At 45.0% G+C, this 17,826-nt stretch overlaps 1 protein-coding gene across 4 annotated transcripts; it reads right to left on the bottom strand.

Annotated features, from left to right (window-relative positions):
- Positions 1-62: 62 nt before the first annotated feature.
- MOG (myelin oligodendrocyte glycoprotein) lies at positions 63-15,768 on the bottom strand. Of its 4 annotated transcripts, XM_082347009.1 has the most exons (8): positions 10,143-15,761; positions 8,641-8,988; positions 4,866-4,979; positions 3,521-3,541; positions 3,177-3,197; positions 1,558-1,674; positions 1,239-1,259; positions 63-900 (listed from the first exon to the last, which is right to left on the bottom strand). In XM_082347009.1, exons 1-8 carry the CDS (start codon positions 10,222-10,224, stop codon positions 887-889), a joined length of 738 nt encoding a protein of 245 aa, XP_082203135.1. In that variant the 5' UTR covers positions 10,225-15,761; the 3' UTR covers positions 63-886. The 4 variants fall into 4 exon arrangements, 3 of the variants coding, with proteins under 3 accessions (XP_082203135.1, XP_082203134.1, XP_082203136.1); XM_082347008.1 differs by having other exon boundaries at positions 63-1,259; positions 10,143-15,768; XR_014232575.1 differs by lacking the exons at positions 63-900; positions 1,239-1,259; positions 1,558-1,674 and having other exon boundaries at positions 3,145-3,197; positions 3,521-3,717; positions 10,143-15,768.
- Positions 15,769-17,826: the final 2,058 nt, after the last annotated feature.

The following is a 17,826-nucleotide window of genomic DNA, read 5'->3' on the forward strand; positions in this document are numbered from 1 at the left end:
GAGAGGTGAAAGAATAATGAAGGAAATACAGAAAGGAAAAGGGACAAGGGGTGGCACGTGGAAACTTGTAGTATTATTAATTAGCACCCAGCTTGTTTCTTTGTGTCTCATAGACCATCAAGTAGTAGTTGTTGAAGAAAACAGTGGACACTCCAATAGGTATGAAGATGGGAGAAAAAGGATGAGTGGGGGAGAGAGTCCGAGGGACCCCTCTGGACCAGATGTAGAAGGGGAGGCATTTTAAAGCAGGTGTGTGGCCCAGTTGTCATCCCTTGCTCCCCTGGCACCTCGGTAGGCTGCCCGGGGCAAGATGGAGCTCTGGCCAGTGTTCTGTGGGTTTCTCCCCATCTCCTGTTTTTGGTTAGGGCTCGCCATGTCCTCACTGTGCAGGTCACTTGGCGCTGTCTTGGATGTTTTGGGCTTTTCCTGCTCCTTCCCAGCAGGGCTGAGATCTTGGAAGAAACAACCACCATTGCAAAGTTGGTGTGCTATAATTTGCCGTGAGGAGGTTCCTGGTCTCCAGTTCATGGCGGAGACCCTCTTGTCTGTGTCACTCTGCAGCACAGGTGCCCTCTGCTGGAGAGGAGAGCGGCTGCCCGGTTGTAGCCAGAGAGGGTTTCCAGACGGAAGACAGACCAAGGAGCAGAAATATGTGGGCAGCGTAAAGGGGGAGAGGAAGGAAGGGGCTGGGGAAAGGGAGAGACTAAGTAGGTGACAGAAGAGAGGTTGATCCTGTTTGGAATTCAGAGCATCCCTGCAAGTGCAGATTGGAATGTCCCCACAGCAAAGAGGCCAGTGAGTGTGCAACTTGATGGATGCGACATCCCCGAGGACCAGTCTCTGGGCCAACCAGGCTCTTCTCCACCCTGCCAAGATGCGACATCATTCAGAAGGGGTTTCCTAGAAGGAGGAGAAAATAACTTGAAAAAGCTGTCAACAGTTTCTATCATGAAACTGTCACACCAGGGAGAAGAAAGGCCCTGTGGAGTCATCTAGTCTTGGAGGTGAGGCCCAGGGCAGCTGCTGTAGGGAACAATCGAGAAAGGAGGCCAGCTGGAGTGGGATTCTTGCTTTGGAGCACGAAGGTGGAGGAGTCCTCCCTCCAGCCAGGCTCACCAGCCCTTCCTTTCCTTTGGGATTTTGATCCCTCAATAGCCCCCTCTTCCCCTTGCTGCTTTCCTCGTTTTTGTTTTTGTTTTTTTTTGCTCTCAGCTTATAAGAAAGAGAAGAAAACTTACTTAGCTCTTCAAGAAATTGCCCTGAAAACAAAGAGAAATAGATGATGAGTGGAAGATGACTAACTCCTCCCACATCCTCCCTGTGGAATTCATAGTCACGCCCCCTCCCTTTCCACTAAGGGACCCCACAGAGCTCAGTAAGTGGTTCTCTTCATGGATTCTCTGAGGAGCCTGGAGTTGGCCATGTGGACAGAGCAGGAAGGAAATTCCAGCTCTGAATCTTGAGCCCTGGTTCCATCCACCCTCTTTATGTTTCCCACTCAGGGCTGGCTTGCTCCCCTGCTGCTCAGTGGTCCTGTTTGCTGCCCCAGCTCTGCACCTGCCAGTCTTCGGTGTAGCCAGTTGTAGCAGATGATCAAGGCCACCAGGGGTCCGAGAACTGGCACGATTACAAACAAGGTTATCTTCCAGCAGGGCACCGTCAGGAAGTGGGGATCTGAATCGTTTGCCACAGAACAAACAGGATTAACATGTGTTCCCCCTTGTGTCCCACCCACCCCTCTCCATTTATTATTGGGTTTCTTTTGGGTGGTGGAGGGGGGAGGTTCTTAACCTGGGTTCCAAAATAGTTTGTGGATAGAGTCCAGGGAGTTCATGAATTTGGATGAGAAAAGCGCTACATTTTTATTTTCACTAACTTCAAACTGAATTTAGCATTTTCTTACACTAAAAATGTAGCTAACAAACCAGTTATCAGCAGTGACTGTGACTTTATCACCAATGGAAACCACATTCCCTTCAGAGTTGTTGCAGAAATCTCAGAATACTGTTTATCAATATTTTGAAATCACCAAATTATTAGACCTGCTGCTACATTTTATTATTTAATGTATATTTTTGTTATTTAAAGAAACATTTGTTACTTTATCACACATTTGTTTATATTTCGAAAACTATTTCAAAACAATGGTTTTCTTTATAATCCTATGTGTTATATTTTATGTGTACAGTTCAAAACATTCTGGAAAGGGAGGGGTCCATGAGGCTTCACCAGATTACCAAAGAGTACAAAAAGTTAAGACCTTTGTTATTTGAATCCTGTAAAACAAAGATCCTGTTCCTCCCCTTTGAGTTGCAGACTGTGTGTGTTGTTTTTTCGGCACACTGATTAAATGCTAGCGCGGAGCCAGGGGCACCTCCAGCCTCAGGAGGAGAGGCTGTTCAGGAGGGCTGCTCAGAGCAGGGACCATCTTATAATTTCTGCAACATCCATTCAACAACTATTTGGGTGCCCTTCTGTTGTAGGCATTGTCGTTAGGCACTGGACAATCTGCAGTGAACAAAAAGGACAGAGACCATGTCCTAGGGCCAACATTCTATTTTTTTTTTTTTTTTTTTTTTTTTGCTGCACGGCATTCGGGATCTTAGTTCTCCCACCAGGGATTGAACCCTCACCCCCTGCAGTGGAAGTGCAGAGTCTTAACCATTGGACCACCAGGAAGTCCAGGCCAACATTCTCGTGGGGTTTGATGTCTTCACTCTTCCCCCAAGATGCCTTCCCTGAGGAGTCACATGTAGTTACTCATTCTGTGCTGTGAAAACTCATTCCTCTGTGTGAGTTGTCGATGATGTATATGTACTTTGTTCTCCAGTTAATTTATGTATATGTATCACCTCCCCAACTAGACATCAAGTTGATGTGCAAAGGATCTGTTTACTTCCCCTTTGTAATTCCTGAAAAAAGAAGTAATGTACATAAAGTACTTGTAATTCCTAGAATGTTAACATTTGGGAAGCTGTTACAGTGCCAGGTACATGAAAGCGTAATGTAAGTGTTTGCTATTATCCAACCCATCCTAGGTGCAGATGATGACATTCAAAGAAAGAACAAGAGAGGGAGGAAACCAACCAGAAGCCAGGGGTCCTTACGTCCCCAGGTAACAGGAGCCGAGTGAAGCACCAAGCTGACCTGCAGGGGCTGGGTACCCCAGGACTTACCAAAAGTCCGGTGGAGATTCTCTGAAAGAACAAATGGAAAGGGATTATTAGTATGGCACTCAAAACAATCTTTTCTCCTCTGAGCCTTTGTTATTTAGTCACTTGAAATTGTAAGTGACGCACATGGAGGAAAGGAAGCTGTAGGATTTTACTTCTCTGGCTGAAGGCAGGGAAGAGGAATGAGACTCTACGACTGGTTATAAGAGTTTTAAATAGTGAAGTTTCCGCCTGAAGGGAGCACAGGGTATTGGGACAGAGGCAGAGATGGTCTGAGAAAATGACCATTTCAGTTACGCCAGAAGACCTGGAGGGAGGCATGGGGAGGGAAGGTGCCTGGAACTCACCTATCTCTGCTGGAAGTTTTCCTAAAATAGAAAAAGGCGACATTTTTAGTTCCAGCTCAGGCACTAGATGGGGCCCCTCCACACCCATTGCCTTGGGCCTTTGTGCAGGGTGTTTCTCAGTAGCCCATGAACATCCTTAGAGTGAGAAGAGCACCAGATTTGAAAGCAGGAGTTCAGGCTCATTCCCTGGCTATTGCCTGGGTTAAATATTGGGTTAAAGAAAGCGGAGAAGCTCAGTAGACAGCGATGTTCACCAATGCCCCAAACCAATCTAAGGTTTTATTACCGCCCCCACTGCTCTCTGCTCCTTTTCTTGCTGGTTCTCAGTTCACAATGTCACTCCACCCCGCTGGGTTGTCACTGTAAATCTAAAGCTACTTCCCATCTGAATGAGGAAGGAAGGAACTAAACGTTTAGTTGAGCAGCTGCTTTGTGACCGGCTCTGTACTAGGCGCTTTACATAACACTATCCCCTTTAATCCTCCCATAACTTGTAGGAGGAAGGGTGTTATCTCTACTTGAATCAGACAAGGCAACTGAGGCTTGGAGAGTTCATGTCATTGTCTGAACTGGATCTAAACCCGGCTGCCCAACTCCACTGATCAGGTTCTTTCTGCTCAGCCATGTGGGCTGAAGACCTTTCTCATGTGGGAGAAGAGGTAACTGAGTATCTGGGACGAGGTCACAGGAAGAGAAGATCCCACCAATATCCCCCCTCATATACTCCAAGCCCTCCTTGCTGCTTTATCCTCTTAGGAATGGGAGGGGGAGGAGAATTGGAGGCCCGGCGGGCTTTAGCTTTGAGAACGCTTGGTGGCAGGGAGAAGTCTCAAAATGAAAGCTCTTGGGCACAAGAGAGAAGCTTCAGATGGTTGAACCTGTGTCCTCAGTGTTGGATGGAAAAGGAGGAAACAACACCTACTATGTGGTAGGGACTTTTACTTACAGTATCTTTATTTAAACCTAGTAGCACAGACTTGCCTGATTCTGAAGCTCACACTCCCCCAGTTGCATGAGCTACTGTGTATGTTTCAGGGGCCAGAAGATAGGGGTTTAGGCCTGAGCTCTGCCACTTATAAGCTGTGCCAGCTTGAGTAAATCTCTGAACCACTCCAGGCCTCAGTTGCTTCCTCTGTAAAATGGGGCTATTATATATCAGCCCTACCTCATAGGGAAATGAAAGGTCCTATTATCTAAATGATATTTACACTCGGTAGGATGTAAAACTTGTCATTATGGAGTTCTGAACCCAGAAGTCCCTCAAAAATAAACGTTAGCTGACCAAGCTCCAAGAGACCAGGCACTTCAGGGAAGGATCCCCAGCCAGCCACCCTCCAGCCTGTACCTCTGAGTCTGCGCTGCAGGCAGAGGAAGACAAGGCCCACAGTGATCTGCAGGAGGAGCACAGGCAGAACCGCGATGAGCACCAGCACTCCAGGGTTGATCCAGTAGAAGGGATCTGAAAGGCAGAACCAGGGTGGCCCAGCACTGTATCATCAACGCCCAGCACAGTGCCCACGGCTCCATGAGTCAGGTTCAAAGAAGATGACTCAGAACTAACACCTAAGTTTAGGTTTAAAGGAAAAGTAAGTGGTTGTTTCTGGGAAGGACCAGTGGTTTAGAATGACAGGAGTCGAGGCTGTGTACTGGGCCAGTCTTGGAGAGTTTTGAGAACCACGAAAGGGACTTAGATCTGATCCTCAAGGTCACGGGGTACCCTGAAGCATTTCATGCGGAGGAGTGACAAGATCTGATTTACTGACTGCAGGACTGGAGGAGGGGGGCGAGGGCAGTCAATTAAGAGGCCATGGTAATGGTGAAAGTAAAAAACATGAGCCTAGGACAGTGGTGGCGGTGTAGGAAGTCAAGGTGAACTTAAATAGGAAAAAAAATACATATTTTCAGTAAACTTTAAACTGAAATTTAGTGTTTCTTTCAATTATGTTTGTAGGCAAAACTCCACAACAATATGAACAGAACCTGAGACTTTGTCATCCCTAAAAATCACAAATATTTTCATATCACGGTACAGAAATCTCAAAATATCACTTATGTTCATTTTGAAATGACACTATTATCAGGGCCACCCTATATCTTACTTTAATATTTTGATAACTGTATTTCAGTACAAATATGTTTTATGCATTTCAAATATCCTTCTGAGAAGGGGTTCATCGAATTTACCAGTCCGACAAAAGGGTGCATGACACAAAGAAAAGTTAAGAACCTTTCTTCTGGAGCTTTTGAGAAAGTAGGGTCCGCCGGATTTGGTAACTGAGCAGACACGGAGTGGGAAAGATGAAGAGACAGGGGATGACCTTTGGCCCTCTGGCGCCATCTATTGCCGGGCCTGCCCTTTTCATCTTGTTCTCTGCGTTAGGGGGCTAGATAAAGATACTGCCATCAGGGTAGGCATTAAGTCACAGCAAACAACGTCAAACTGGTTTCTTAGGTATAAGTACCATCCTTCAAGCTGCGGTTTCAGGCTCTTGTCTGTTACTGTGTTCCCCAGGAGAAAACACAGCCAGCACTACTTTCAAAGTTCTCATTGGAAGTTACCTGGAGCAACATGGTTTAGCAATTACATATTTTAGTTCCTTTTTTTGTACACCTTTTATATTTTAACAAAGGGTTAGGATCACAAAAAGAGAGAAAAGGAGACATTATGAGACTTCTGATGTAAAGTGATATGAACGAAGTATATAGATAGCATCACCTATGAAATATGCTTGACAAAATAAATCAAACCTGAATCTTATTGTTCATATCCTAATCTATAAGTTTACAGAAAATAAAGGGTATGGAACACTGTATTAAACAACATGGGAATGAAATCAGCAAAATCTAGACCGTGGGAAACTCTACAGGGTGAATACCAGCCTGTGGATCTTGTTTGGATTGGATTCAAGCAAACCAACTGTAAAAATATATTTATAAAACAATCATAAAAATGTGAACACAGACTGGGTATTGTTAAGAATTTTTGTTAAATTTTAAAGATGTAATAATAGTATTTTGGTTATGATTTTGTTTTGTTTTTTTTTGTTTTTTGTGGGGTTTTTTTGAGTTTTTCTATTTGAGACATACAGTTTTGAGGATTTAGCAATGACACGATAATGCTGCCTAGGATTTGCCAGAGGAATTCATTTGGGGAGGATGGTGATGAGTGGGGTCTAGTGAAACAGGTGGCCTGTCCTTGGGTCATAACTGTTACAGTCAGGTGATGGGAACTTGGAGGCTCATTATAATAATCTCTCTACTTCTGTATATGTTTTAAAGTTTCATAATGAAGAGTTTAAAGAAAGGATTAGAGACAACTAGTAATAAAATCACAAAACTGACAAGAAAAATACAAAGTTGGAAGGAGAGATTAGAAACTCTTTAGAGAAAGAGGGGAGGTAATTACACCTGAAACTTGGCAATCACATAGTCACTGCATTTCAGTCTTAAATTTGTCTCAGCTTCCTGGATCCTCATGCTAGGTGGGTGGTCCATCATAAAACTCTCTTTTTTAAAAGACTCTTAGGTATGCAGATTATGAGAAGGGAGGAAGAGGGTCGGAATGTGGAAATCCACCCAAAGGAAAACTTTCTCCCCAAGCAGTTCATTTGTTTGTTTGTTTGCTTGTTGGAGTGGGGTGGGGGATGTACTGGGGGAGGCAGTTATTGAGCTAGGAAGCTACTGAACAGGAATGAGGAAAATCGGAAAACTGGAGAGATCCTCACTATCAGACTTCCTTGCAGGTAAAAATCCCCCAGTGAAAACAGCTGTATGAAGAACATTCTGTGATACACAAAGCTGTTTTCACATCCCTGAGATCCCTCTCTAGAAATAGTGCTTTGTTATCCCGCATACAATGCCATCTTCTGGTCCCAGCACTGCAACAGTGGCCCTTGAGATACAAAAGTGATCGATTGTTTGATGTTTGCCCTGCAGGTGGGGAGGAGGGAAGGGAAATGACCTGAGGCTCAGGCCTCAGAATATTTTTGTTCCTCAATTAAATAGCAATTAACTTTCCAATCTCCCCCTCCTTGTCCGTGTCTTAACCCCTCGGGGATAAAACAAAAAAATAAATTTCAAAGTCATCCCTCACATAAAACATACCACAAACGAAATTCTGGAGAAAGGAAACAGTGGAGGTAAAATCTATAGGTAACATCTCTTCCTATGATTATATTCAGACATTAGTTCTACTTGTTTAATTCCTTGCAACTATGTTTACCAGGAATATATTGTTTAATAATGTTCCCCATCTAGTAAAACACCACAAACACATCAACTGAGGAATTCACTGTAATAGGATTTGATCAGTTTGACGCCTTAGGAATAAGGCCCTTGTTTATAACAAATAAATGAAAAGACAATCCAAAGCAAAACAAGAAAGGAAAAGGTCCACTTGGATACTTTGATTAACTTTCAGATAATTCATATTCCCCTCTAGTAGCACAAAATAATCACAAATTGATTATTCTGGATTTTGCTGCCTACATTTATCATTTTTTCTATTTAAAATTTTTTTAAATTTCTCTATACATACCCACAAATGTGCATGGTATATACACACTTTTATATAAATGGATAAATATGATGATATGGATAAAATTATGGTCTTTTTTCTTTTTTAGTTGGATCACACCCCATCCTCCCTTGTCTCCCCCAAAGTGAACGATATTAGCTTTCTTATGGATATCTTTATATATTTCTCTGATATATAAAACGTAAGGTTTTGTTTTTGTTCCCTATATTGTGTAGCTTGCTTTTATCACTCAACAATACCTTGTAAAATGCCTCCAAGCTGTCTGGAATGGCCCTAAAACAATCTTTTAAATGGCTATATGATAGTCACTGTATGGGTAACAGTGTTTACTCAGTCACTTCCCTACTCATGGGCACGGATTCTGATTCTGGCTTCCTTCCCGTGCAGAATAATAATGATGTAACGGACAATGTGAGCATATGAGTTCCCAGAGATACTGATGTGCGTATCTCTACGGAGTTAATTCCCAGGAATGAGCTGTTTGGGTTGAAGGATCTCATCTCAATTGAGAGAATGACTGAAGGCTCAAAGGGAGGTCCTGGCCACGCAACAGACAATACCTACTATTATAGACACTACTCACCTTCCACTTTCAACTCCATTGCTGCCTCTTCTTGGTAAGAATGATCTCGGAAGAAGCAGGTGAAACCTCCTTCATCTGAGAACCTTACATTCCGGATCCTGAGGGTCACCTTCCCCTCCCCAATAGTCTCTTTCAGCAGCTCCGTGCGGCCCCGGTATTCAGGCGCCTGCTCTTCAGCTTGGTCCTTGCCATTTCGGTAGAGATGAACCACCCTGGAGAAGGGGGGTCGGTACCATCCCACCTCCATGCCTGTAGCGTTCTTTCCTGGAGATATGCGACAGGGCAATTCCGCTTCATCCCCCACCAGCGCCCGGATGGGCTGCCCTGGTCCCATTACTCTGAACTGTCCTATCCAAGACACAAAAGAAAAGAAACTGAGCATCAGAGGGAACCTTGACAAACAAGCCCTTCATGGGAAGGGCTTCTTCAAAACAGGGAAAGAAGAAGACACTTGATTTTTAAATAGAATTCTAGAGCCAGGGAGAAGCTCAATTTTTCTTAAAGGTCTCTGGTTATAGAGATACCGTGAGTTCCCTGGACAGAACATTCTAGCATGTGGTCATCCCAGCCTTTAGGTCCCACCTTGGAATGTGGTCCAGCATCTTGCAGTTTAATTGTCCCGTGGGCCTCCCTGTTCAGACTTGGCCAACTTGATCCTTCTTCTCCCCTTAGAGGTTTTGCTTTGGTCGTTCCTCCACCACCACCTCTCCATCACTTCTCAGCCCTCTGTACTTGTTCACACCCTGGTCCCAAATTCCTCTCCTCTGAGATCTTCCACCCTAGAGGTGGAGGATCTTCTTTCCTTCTTTCCTCCTTCTTCTTTTCCTCTGTATCTTCAGTCCTCTCTACAGCTCCTGGACCCTGCCCTGTACATGTTCCCAGTCTTTTTTCCTCTGTGGGATATATCTCCTTGTCAGACTTGGAGCTACTAGAAGATGAAGCTGGTTTCTCCATTAGACCTGCAGCCATTTCCCAAGGGAGTATATGTTCTGAGCCTTCTCTGTTAGGCGGCTCCCTGAGATTGGGAACCTGTCTTCGGAGAGCAGGGCTCCTCTGTAAAAACGTATTAGTGCCTGATAGTGTGAAACAGAACTCTCAAACATGATGAGACACTACAGCTCAACAAACATTTATCATGATTTACCATGGGACAAGCACAACTAAGCATATTATATATCTTATCTCACTGAAACCTGACAGCAACTCCAAGAGGCTGTTATTATGATATTCCCCATTTGATAGGTGAGAAAGCAAAGTTGGAAAGATAGGTAAGACCAAGTTCAAGGAGAGCCCTGAGTTAAGGTCGCATGATGGATCTGGGTCCCCTTCTGAAGGCTGTAGGGAGGCACTGGCGGTATCTGAGGGGAACCACGTCAGCACATTTATGTTTTGAAAAGGTAACTTGCATGGCAACTTGAGGGTGAGTTGAAGGAGGTGAGCCCAGGGAACTAGCCTTTCTGTTCTCAGGGTCTCCCCAGGGCAGGAATAAAGATAAATCTTACCTGCAGAGCTGGAAGACAGCTGGAGGAGGAGGAGGAGGGAGGGGAGGCAGCTGGGCAGAGAGGAGCTCAAAAAACTGGCCATCTCCACTGTCAGTGGGGAAAGAGAGCCCCTGCAACAGGGTCAGGCCAAGCAGAGGCCCTCGGGATGCGTGTCCCCACGGCTGAAGAAGACCCAGGGGAGGATCGGGGAGGGCAGAGCTGCCCTGGCCCTGCTTCCTCCCCAGCAGAGTCGCAGCTGTGCTCCCAGGCACAGCCCCACATCACCCTTGCCAGGCACTTACACAAAAGGGCTACAGAACCAGGACATGACCAGGGTTTGCCTTCCCCACCCCCTCAGAGTTACGGAGCAGAGGCTGCCTGGTACTGGGCCGTCCTCCCCCACTCTCTCCCCGCGGCCAGCCATTGAGGGGGCTTCTAGGATCTGACCTGTTGGGATGGATCACTCACTGGCCCTCAGGCTGAGGCTTGTCGGTGCAATCTGCAAGGTCCCTTCAATCCCTCTCCTCCAGGTATTAGCCAAAAGATAGGGATCTGTGTTGGATTTTTAAAAAAGAAGGAACATTTAGACTTGGTTTCCTATTTCTATGGTCTCATAACTCATTACCAGGCCATTCTTTCCTCTTGATGTCTGACCTTCCTCTCTCCCACCGCAAATCCAAACACCCTTCCTTACGTTCAGATGTGTTGCTTGGACTTAGTTAGCTTCTCCCTCCCAAAGAATACATTTCAAAAAGTCACGAGTTGGGACTTCCCTGTTGGCGCAGTGGATGAGACTCCATGCTCCCAATGCAGGGGGCCTGCGTTCGGTCCCTGGTCAGGGAACTAGATTCCACATGCATGCTGCAACTAAGAGTTCTCATGCCACAGCTAAGGAGCCTGCCTGCCGCAACTGGGACCTGGTGCGACCAGATAAATAAATAAATATTAAAAAAAAAAAAAAAAGTAATGCATTAAAAAAAAAAAAAGTCACGAGTCAACTGTCAGGAGTTGATGGCCACCTGTGCTCCAAGAGGCAAGCATGAAGAAAGCAAGATCCGCAAAGTCAGCGGCTGTCAATCAATACAGGCACTGAGGACAGATCAGCAGTCAGGACACAGCCCCCAGCCTGGGCATCACTCTCCAATTTCCTCAGTGTCACAGGGGAAAGTGAGATCTGGGATGGGAATATGATCTTTCTCCTTATCCCCAGACTTGGCTGATCACTAAAGAGTGAGACCAGTATCAGCACCAAGTTTGAAAAATATATTTTCCAATCTTCAAACAAGGATGTCTCATCAAAAAAAAAAAAAAAAAAAAGTCAGGATGGACAATTTAAAGCCATGCTGTCCAATACTGTAATCACTAGTCACAAGTGCCCATTTAAATTAAATAAAATTAAAAATTCAGTTCCTTGATTGCACTAGCCATGTTTCAAACGCTCAGTAGCACATATAGCTAGTGGTTACTGCATCGGACAGCACAAATAAAGACCAGATCCATCATCACAAAAAAATTATATTGGGCAGCACCGTCCAAGGGCTAGGAACAGAACAGGGACAGACATTTTCTGCTCTTGTCTGAGATGAGCATGAGGGGCTAGAAGGATGGACTCCAGTCAGCTGAGTCTGGGAGTGGTGTATTCTTTTTTTCTGCAAGGCGGCTGTAGTTTGGGCACAAGCAGGCTGTCTATTCTGAAGCCGTGAGGGTGAAAGTCAAGGTCTGGAGGGATGAATGAGGTGGGAAGAGGAGTCTCTGTGCTTGCCTGACTTCCTCTCTTGTGGGGATTCTCTCCTTCTAGAACCTAACATATCCTGTGATGCTCTTCCTCCAAGATACGAGTTCAGGTTCAGGTAAGAAAGTTATGCACAAGATGCTTTCCTGGACAGGGTTTGGGGGTCGTAGGGTGCTTGAAATTGTCTGGCACTAGTCCAGTTGTCAAAAGCTGGATAGGAGATCAGGGTGGAGGGTTAGAAGATCAGAGAGGGTCAGGAGCTAGCCAACCAAAACCACTTATAACGACTACACCCCCTACCTCTGGAGAGCTCACCTCACTCGCCTCCATGCCTTCGACTGCCTCACATCTTTGGAAAGGGGGTGGATTTCTGGAGCTGGGGCGAGCAGTCCCTTGGATGACATGGTCTCTGGACAAAGGAAACGGGCAGGGCCACCAGCAAAAACAAACCCGGTGGAGTTGCCATTTACAGAAATCTGGGTATAGGAACATCTGGGTTTTGTTGGGCATGGTGCATGGTGTGGACGTGTCTAACAACCCTGTGTTGCTGGTCAGGCTGGTCATTTCCTTCAGCACTTAAAAGTTACTTTAATTTTGTGTGGCGTATATTATATGATCTTGCAAATATTCTTGGGTTGTTTCTTACTCTCCTCAGTAATTTCCATTTGATCTACACCTCTCACCAGGTCTGATAACAGGCCGTGTACACAGTCATGTATGCAAAGTGACATACTATAAATATGTTAATGTGTATATTAACACACTATCCCTATGTGAAATAGTAAGCTCTCAATAAATGGGAGCTTACCTAGATGTTACCCAATAGCAGTACTGCGTAAGCTTTTACAGAGAATGTGTAAAATATATATCATGCACTATTCTGCTTCTTGTGTTCTTCTTCTTGTGGTGTTTACTTAGTAATGCATAATTCCACATTAATACATAATATAGCCCTCTTGAACTTTTGAAAATAGGTTCTTATTTATTTGTTTATTTGGTTGTTCATTTGCTTCTGTTTCCAAATCCAAAAGGTATAAAATGACATACTTGAAAATCGCCCAGCCATCCGGAGCCAACTTGTTTTCTCTGAATCCTTCCACATATGTGCCACTAGAGGGAGCCCCACAAGAAAGTTCCTGCATGTGAGAACTAATCTACCCTCCCTCCCTTTTTAACATAAATGGTAACAACAATTTATCTTGGAGACAATCTGTATTAGTACCTAAAGAACATCCTTGTTATTTTACACAGCTACACAATATTTTATGGCATGAATGTATCATACTTATTTAACTAGTTTCCCAGGACATTTAGATTGTTTCAATTTTTAAAATATCCATTTTACTAGGTTAAATAAAAATGTATTCAATTAATTTAAATTAATAAATATTTAACAGAAACGATGTGCGTCAAGCTTTATATTAGGCTCTGATTGTAAAAGTTTCAGTAAGATGAAGAAAAAAGAATTTTTTTTGGCCGCCCTGTGCTGCAGCTTGCGGGATCTTAGTTTCCCGAACCCCGGCCCCCTGCAGTGGAAGTCCGGAGTCCATACCACTGGAAAGCCAGGGAATTCCCAAGGAGGTTCTTGCTTTCTTTGTGGTTTCACTCTTGACCTGTTATGGTGGCTTTGTTTTTGTTTTTGCTATTTAATATCACATTCCTTCAGGCACTGGGATACTTAGGGGGGTGAATGCAGGCCTTCCCATGTGCCTGGGGTCCTGCCTCTCAACTTGGCAAGACAGGTGTATATGTCTGACCCCACCTCTCCCCTGTGTCCAGGCTCCTGCTGGGAGAGGGCAGCACAGAGAGTGGCAATGGTTCCTGGGGGAAGTTGAAGGCAACTAAAAACCAGTCCTGGGGAGGCTGAGAAGTGAGATCAAGCTTGAACCTCGGCTCCAAGCCCTCAGCACATGTTCTATTACCCCATCAGACTTCACTTACAAAACACAAATTGAAAGGAAATTATTAAGAATTTCAAGGCCTTCCCTGGTGGCCCAGTGGTTGAGAATCTGCCTGCTAATGCAGGGGACACAGGTTCGAGCCCTGGTCTGGGAGGATCCCACATGCCGCGGAGCAACTGGGCCCGTGAGCCACGATTACTGCGCCTGCGCGTCTGGAGCCTGTGCTCCGCAACAAGAGAGGCCGCGATGGTGAGAGGCCCACGCACCGCGATGAAGAGTGGCCCCCGCTTGCCACAACTAGGGAAAGCCCTTGCACAGAAACGAAGACCCAACACAGCCGTAAATAAATAAATAAATAAATAAATAAATAAAATTTAAAAAAAAAAAAAAAAGGAATTTCAAGATAGTGACACAGAGCATCATGGCCCAAACATAGTGTCCCTTCCTAAGCATGGGCCCTGTGTGACTGCCCTGGTCAAATGCCCATGAAGTTCACTGCCTTCTACACAGGTGAAGTTGTTGGTTCAAAGAGCATGTGCAATTGCAGTTTTAATAAATGTTGATAAATTACCCAGCACAAAGTTGTATACTTTGTACAGGTGGACACACTATACCTCTCAGCTTTCTCCTCTGTAAATGGGGGATACTGACATCTACCTCATTAGGGCTGTGAACAGAATTACATGAATGAGCCCATGGGAACTGTGAATGGTACACAGTAAACATTCTGTAAGTGCCATTATTAGCCCTCACTTGCAGTGATTTTTCTTCTGGAACTCCCTCTAGTGGTATAAATCTCAGGAGGAAATCGATATTTTCTTTTCCACTTTTGTGGCCTTATTTTCATAGTATATATGTGTTTAAACTGGTCTGCAAATTCCATGGAGACTCAATGACCGATAGACTGTAAAATGTCTAATTTATATCTGTTTAGCCCAGTGTTTCATGGGTCTGCAGGAAAAATGAGAACACTGATCTGAATCAAGCTGATGCAGGTACCCAGCAAGTGAATTCCTGTACCCAAAGGTTTACATTTTATCTATTAACATTTTCCCCCATTTTGGTTTCTTTGTTATTATTCTGAAATTTTTTCATTTTTCAAAAAGAAAAGCATTCAGCTTGTTATGAATCAGGTGAGTCAAACACGTAAGCTTACTTACCTCCGGCCCCCCAATAAATGGGAATGAATTCGTGCTGATTTTGAGCAAAATGTTATGAGTTGCCCTATGGAAGAGGAATTAAACTGTTCTGCAGGTCCTCGTGGGGTAAAACAATTAGGTGCAAGTCCTCGAAGGTAGATTTCAGTTCAATACAAAGGAGAATCTTCTCTCCATCAGAATCGTCCAGCCCTGGCGGAGACTGCCCGAGCGAGCTTCCCATCCCTGGACATCCAGCCAACATAGAATGGGAAGTTAGGCTAGGTAACTCTAAGGTTTTTCCCTAGCTATAAGACCTTACGAGAATATACATTTTCCTTTCTCGTCTTTTTTTCCTGCTCCTCCTGCCTCCTTTCCATCTCCCCGACGCCGTCACTCTTCGCCAACATCCCCTAAGGATCTTGCAGGCGAAGGCCCAGGAGGCGCTCCCAGCCTGCCTCGCAACAGCTGACGTACTCGACTTCTCCTCCGAGAATTGGTTGCCAGAAGCCCTTGGAGGCGGTGACTACACATATTCAGGCAAAAGCGAGGCGCCTGTGGACCGTGCAGTGACATCCAGTTCCAAAGGGCAAAGCTTTTCTTGCCCTTTCACTTCAGACCCACCGCCCTTGGTTACCTGCCTTCCTCCCCTGTCCGCTTCGTTCCTCTGCTTTTGTCCAGCCTGGATTATGGAGGCCTAAAATGTTGGGGGGCGAATAGCTCAGGAGAGGGAGGACCCAGGTGGCCATTTTGGCATCTGGCCCGGTTCTTGAGAGCACCCACCAGTGATGGCCCTTCAGTCACTACACGATTGCTCCGATAGAACGAAAACACAGTGGTGGCCATTTTGGAGCTGGGCGACTGTCATTTTGGCTATCATCTTAAAGCCTGGCAACTACAGCACCCCCCCGGCCCCCAGCAGGGAAAACTATATGGAGAGAGAATTCTGTAGTAAGGAAATCTTACAGCTCTTTCAGGACTCCTTATATCCCTATTCCAGAATATGGCGGACCCTGCGTCTTCCTATATATATATATATAAATAAACCTGGATGCTCAGATGCAAATTCCAGCTCCATGCAGCTGATTGATAAACATGTCAGACTCCAGTCTACTGTCCTGTGGGAGGACTTATTACCTTGGAAAGTAAAGAAACTTCCGTGTCTTTAACTGTAAAATGGGGATTATGGGGTTGATGTGAGGATTGAATATAAGATACGCAAAGTACTTAGGTCTGTGTCTGGCTCTCAAAAACCATAATAACACCTTTTGTGCAGGGCTTGGGCGTAGAAAGTCAGGCCATGAGGGCAGGACTTTATCTTGTTTTCCCTGTATCCTCCTTGGCTAGAAGAGTGAGGGATACATAATAGGTTAAGTTTGTGGAAAGAATGAATGGCAAACTGGAATCTTCACCTTCTGATCTCCAGCCTTTGTATTCTCCTCACTTTGTAGTCTCCTCCCTTTCAGGCTGTGGGTTCCCCCTTCAGGCACCTTCTTGCATTGTAATCCCTCTAGGTCAATATTTACACTCTTACTTGATCTAGATCACACCAACTTGTTAACTCAGAGGTTAGTTTTTTTTTTTTGGTTGCGCTGGGTCTTAGTTGCTACATGCGGGCTCCTTAGTTCTGGCATGCGAACTCCTAGTTGTGGTATGCGTGTGGGATCTAGTTCTCTGACCAGGGATTGAACACTGGGCCCCCTGCATTGGGAGCGCGGAGTCTTAACCACTGCGCCACCAGGGAAGTCCCCAGAGGTTAGTATTTTTGACTTTTGACCTTGAATCCTGGATTAAGGGCTTTGTGTGATGAGGAACTTCAGGTGTCTGCTAGCCTGGAGGGAGCTATTTTGAGGTGTAGGGATGACCAATGATAAACGACTTTGGTTGATTTTCAGGGGCCAAAGGTGGTTTAGCCGGAGTCAGCATCTCCTCTCCCTTCCCCCCTCACCTCTCCCTTCTCTTAATGTTATTCCCCACGGCCACTTCCACTGCTTCCAAGACTCTCACAGGCACAGGACCGAAGTCTTCCTCTCTGTGTCATCTTCCCTGCTGCTCCAGGAAAGGAAGACATTAGTTTTACCCACCAGCAGCAATTCCATTTCTGTGTGTATTTCAGGGGACGTTGAGGCTTCTGGAGCCACAGCACCCAGCTGCTCAAGAATCCTTCAAGTGCCAGATGAGAAAACCGACGTCCAGATTTTTTAATCAATCAAGTTGACGCAAACTTAGTCTTTCTTGTTGAATGAGCTTTAGGACAGCCATTTTGACCAACTGGAGCAATCTGATTCCCATTTACCCTTGGTTCTCAGCAGCATTCCGAATGGTTGGTGTTGCCAAGTCATCTGATAAAGGAGGCATGTTAGGTATAGTTTTATCTCAGAAAAAAATATTATAGAGGAGGAAAAAAAACCTATCATGTTAATATATTTGACTGTAGGATTTTTAATACGCTTCCTGAAACCGTTGATTCAGGTACTGACTTACTAACAAACCACAGAAGTTCAGCCAGCTCAGTTAGTCTGGTGATGCTATTCCCTCAAAGAAGGACGAGGATTTTGAAAGGAGATGGTAAACTATAAAGGGGACTGGGGCCTTAATATCAGTGAGAGTGGAGTTGAATGTGGAGACATGTGTGTCTGGGCCGGGGGGTGGGGTGGGGGGAATAGTCCTGGGTACAGTGGTTTTGTGTTGGGTATGGCTATACTTCTGGTGTGGCCTTGGGATATTATGGTGATTTCTATTAGCCCAGCACAGCTTTCTGCCTAACTGGGGTTAATCAGGGCTACACACTATTGTATTCAAATCAAGGCTAGGAAACTGCCAGAATTGAGGCATTTCCTTTTTATTTCATACACTGTTTGATATAGTTTCACAGTGAGCATATGGCCTTTATAATAATGACTTTTTTTAAAGTTACAAAACAAACAAACCTGGAA

Source organism: Balaenoptera borealis, assembly GCF_965194805.1.
Source record: "Balaenoptera borealis genome assembly, chromosome: 12".
Taxonomy (NCBI): domain Eukaryota; kingdom Metazoa; phylum Chordata; class Mammalia; order Artiodactyla; family Balaenopteridae; genus Balaenoptera; species Balaenoptera borealis.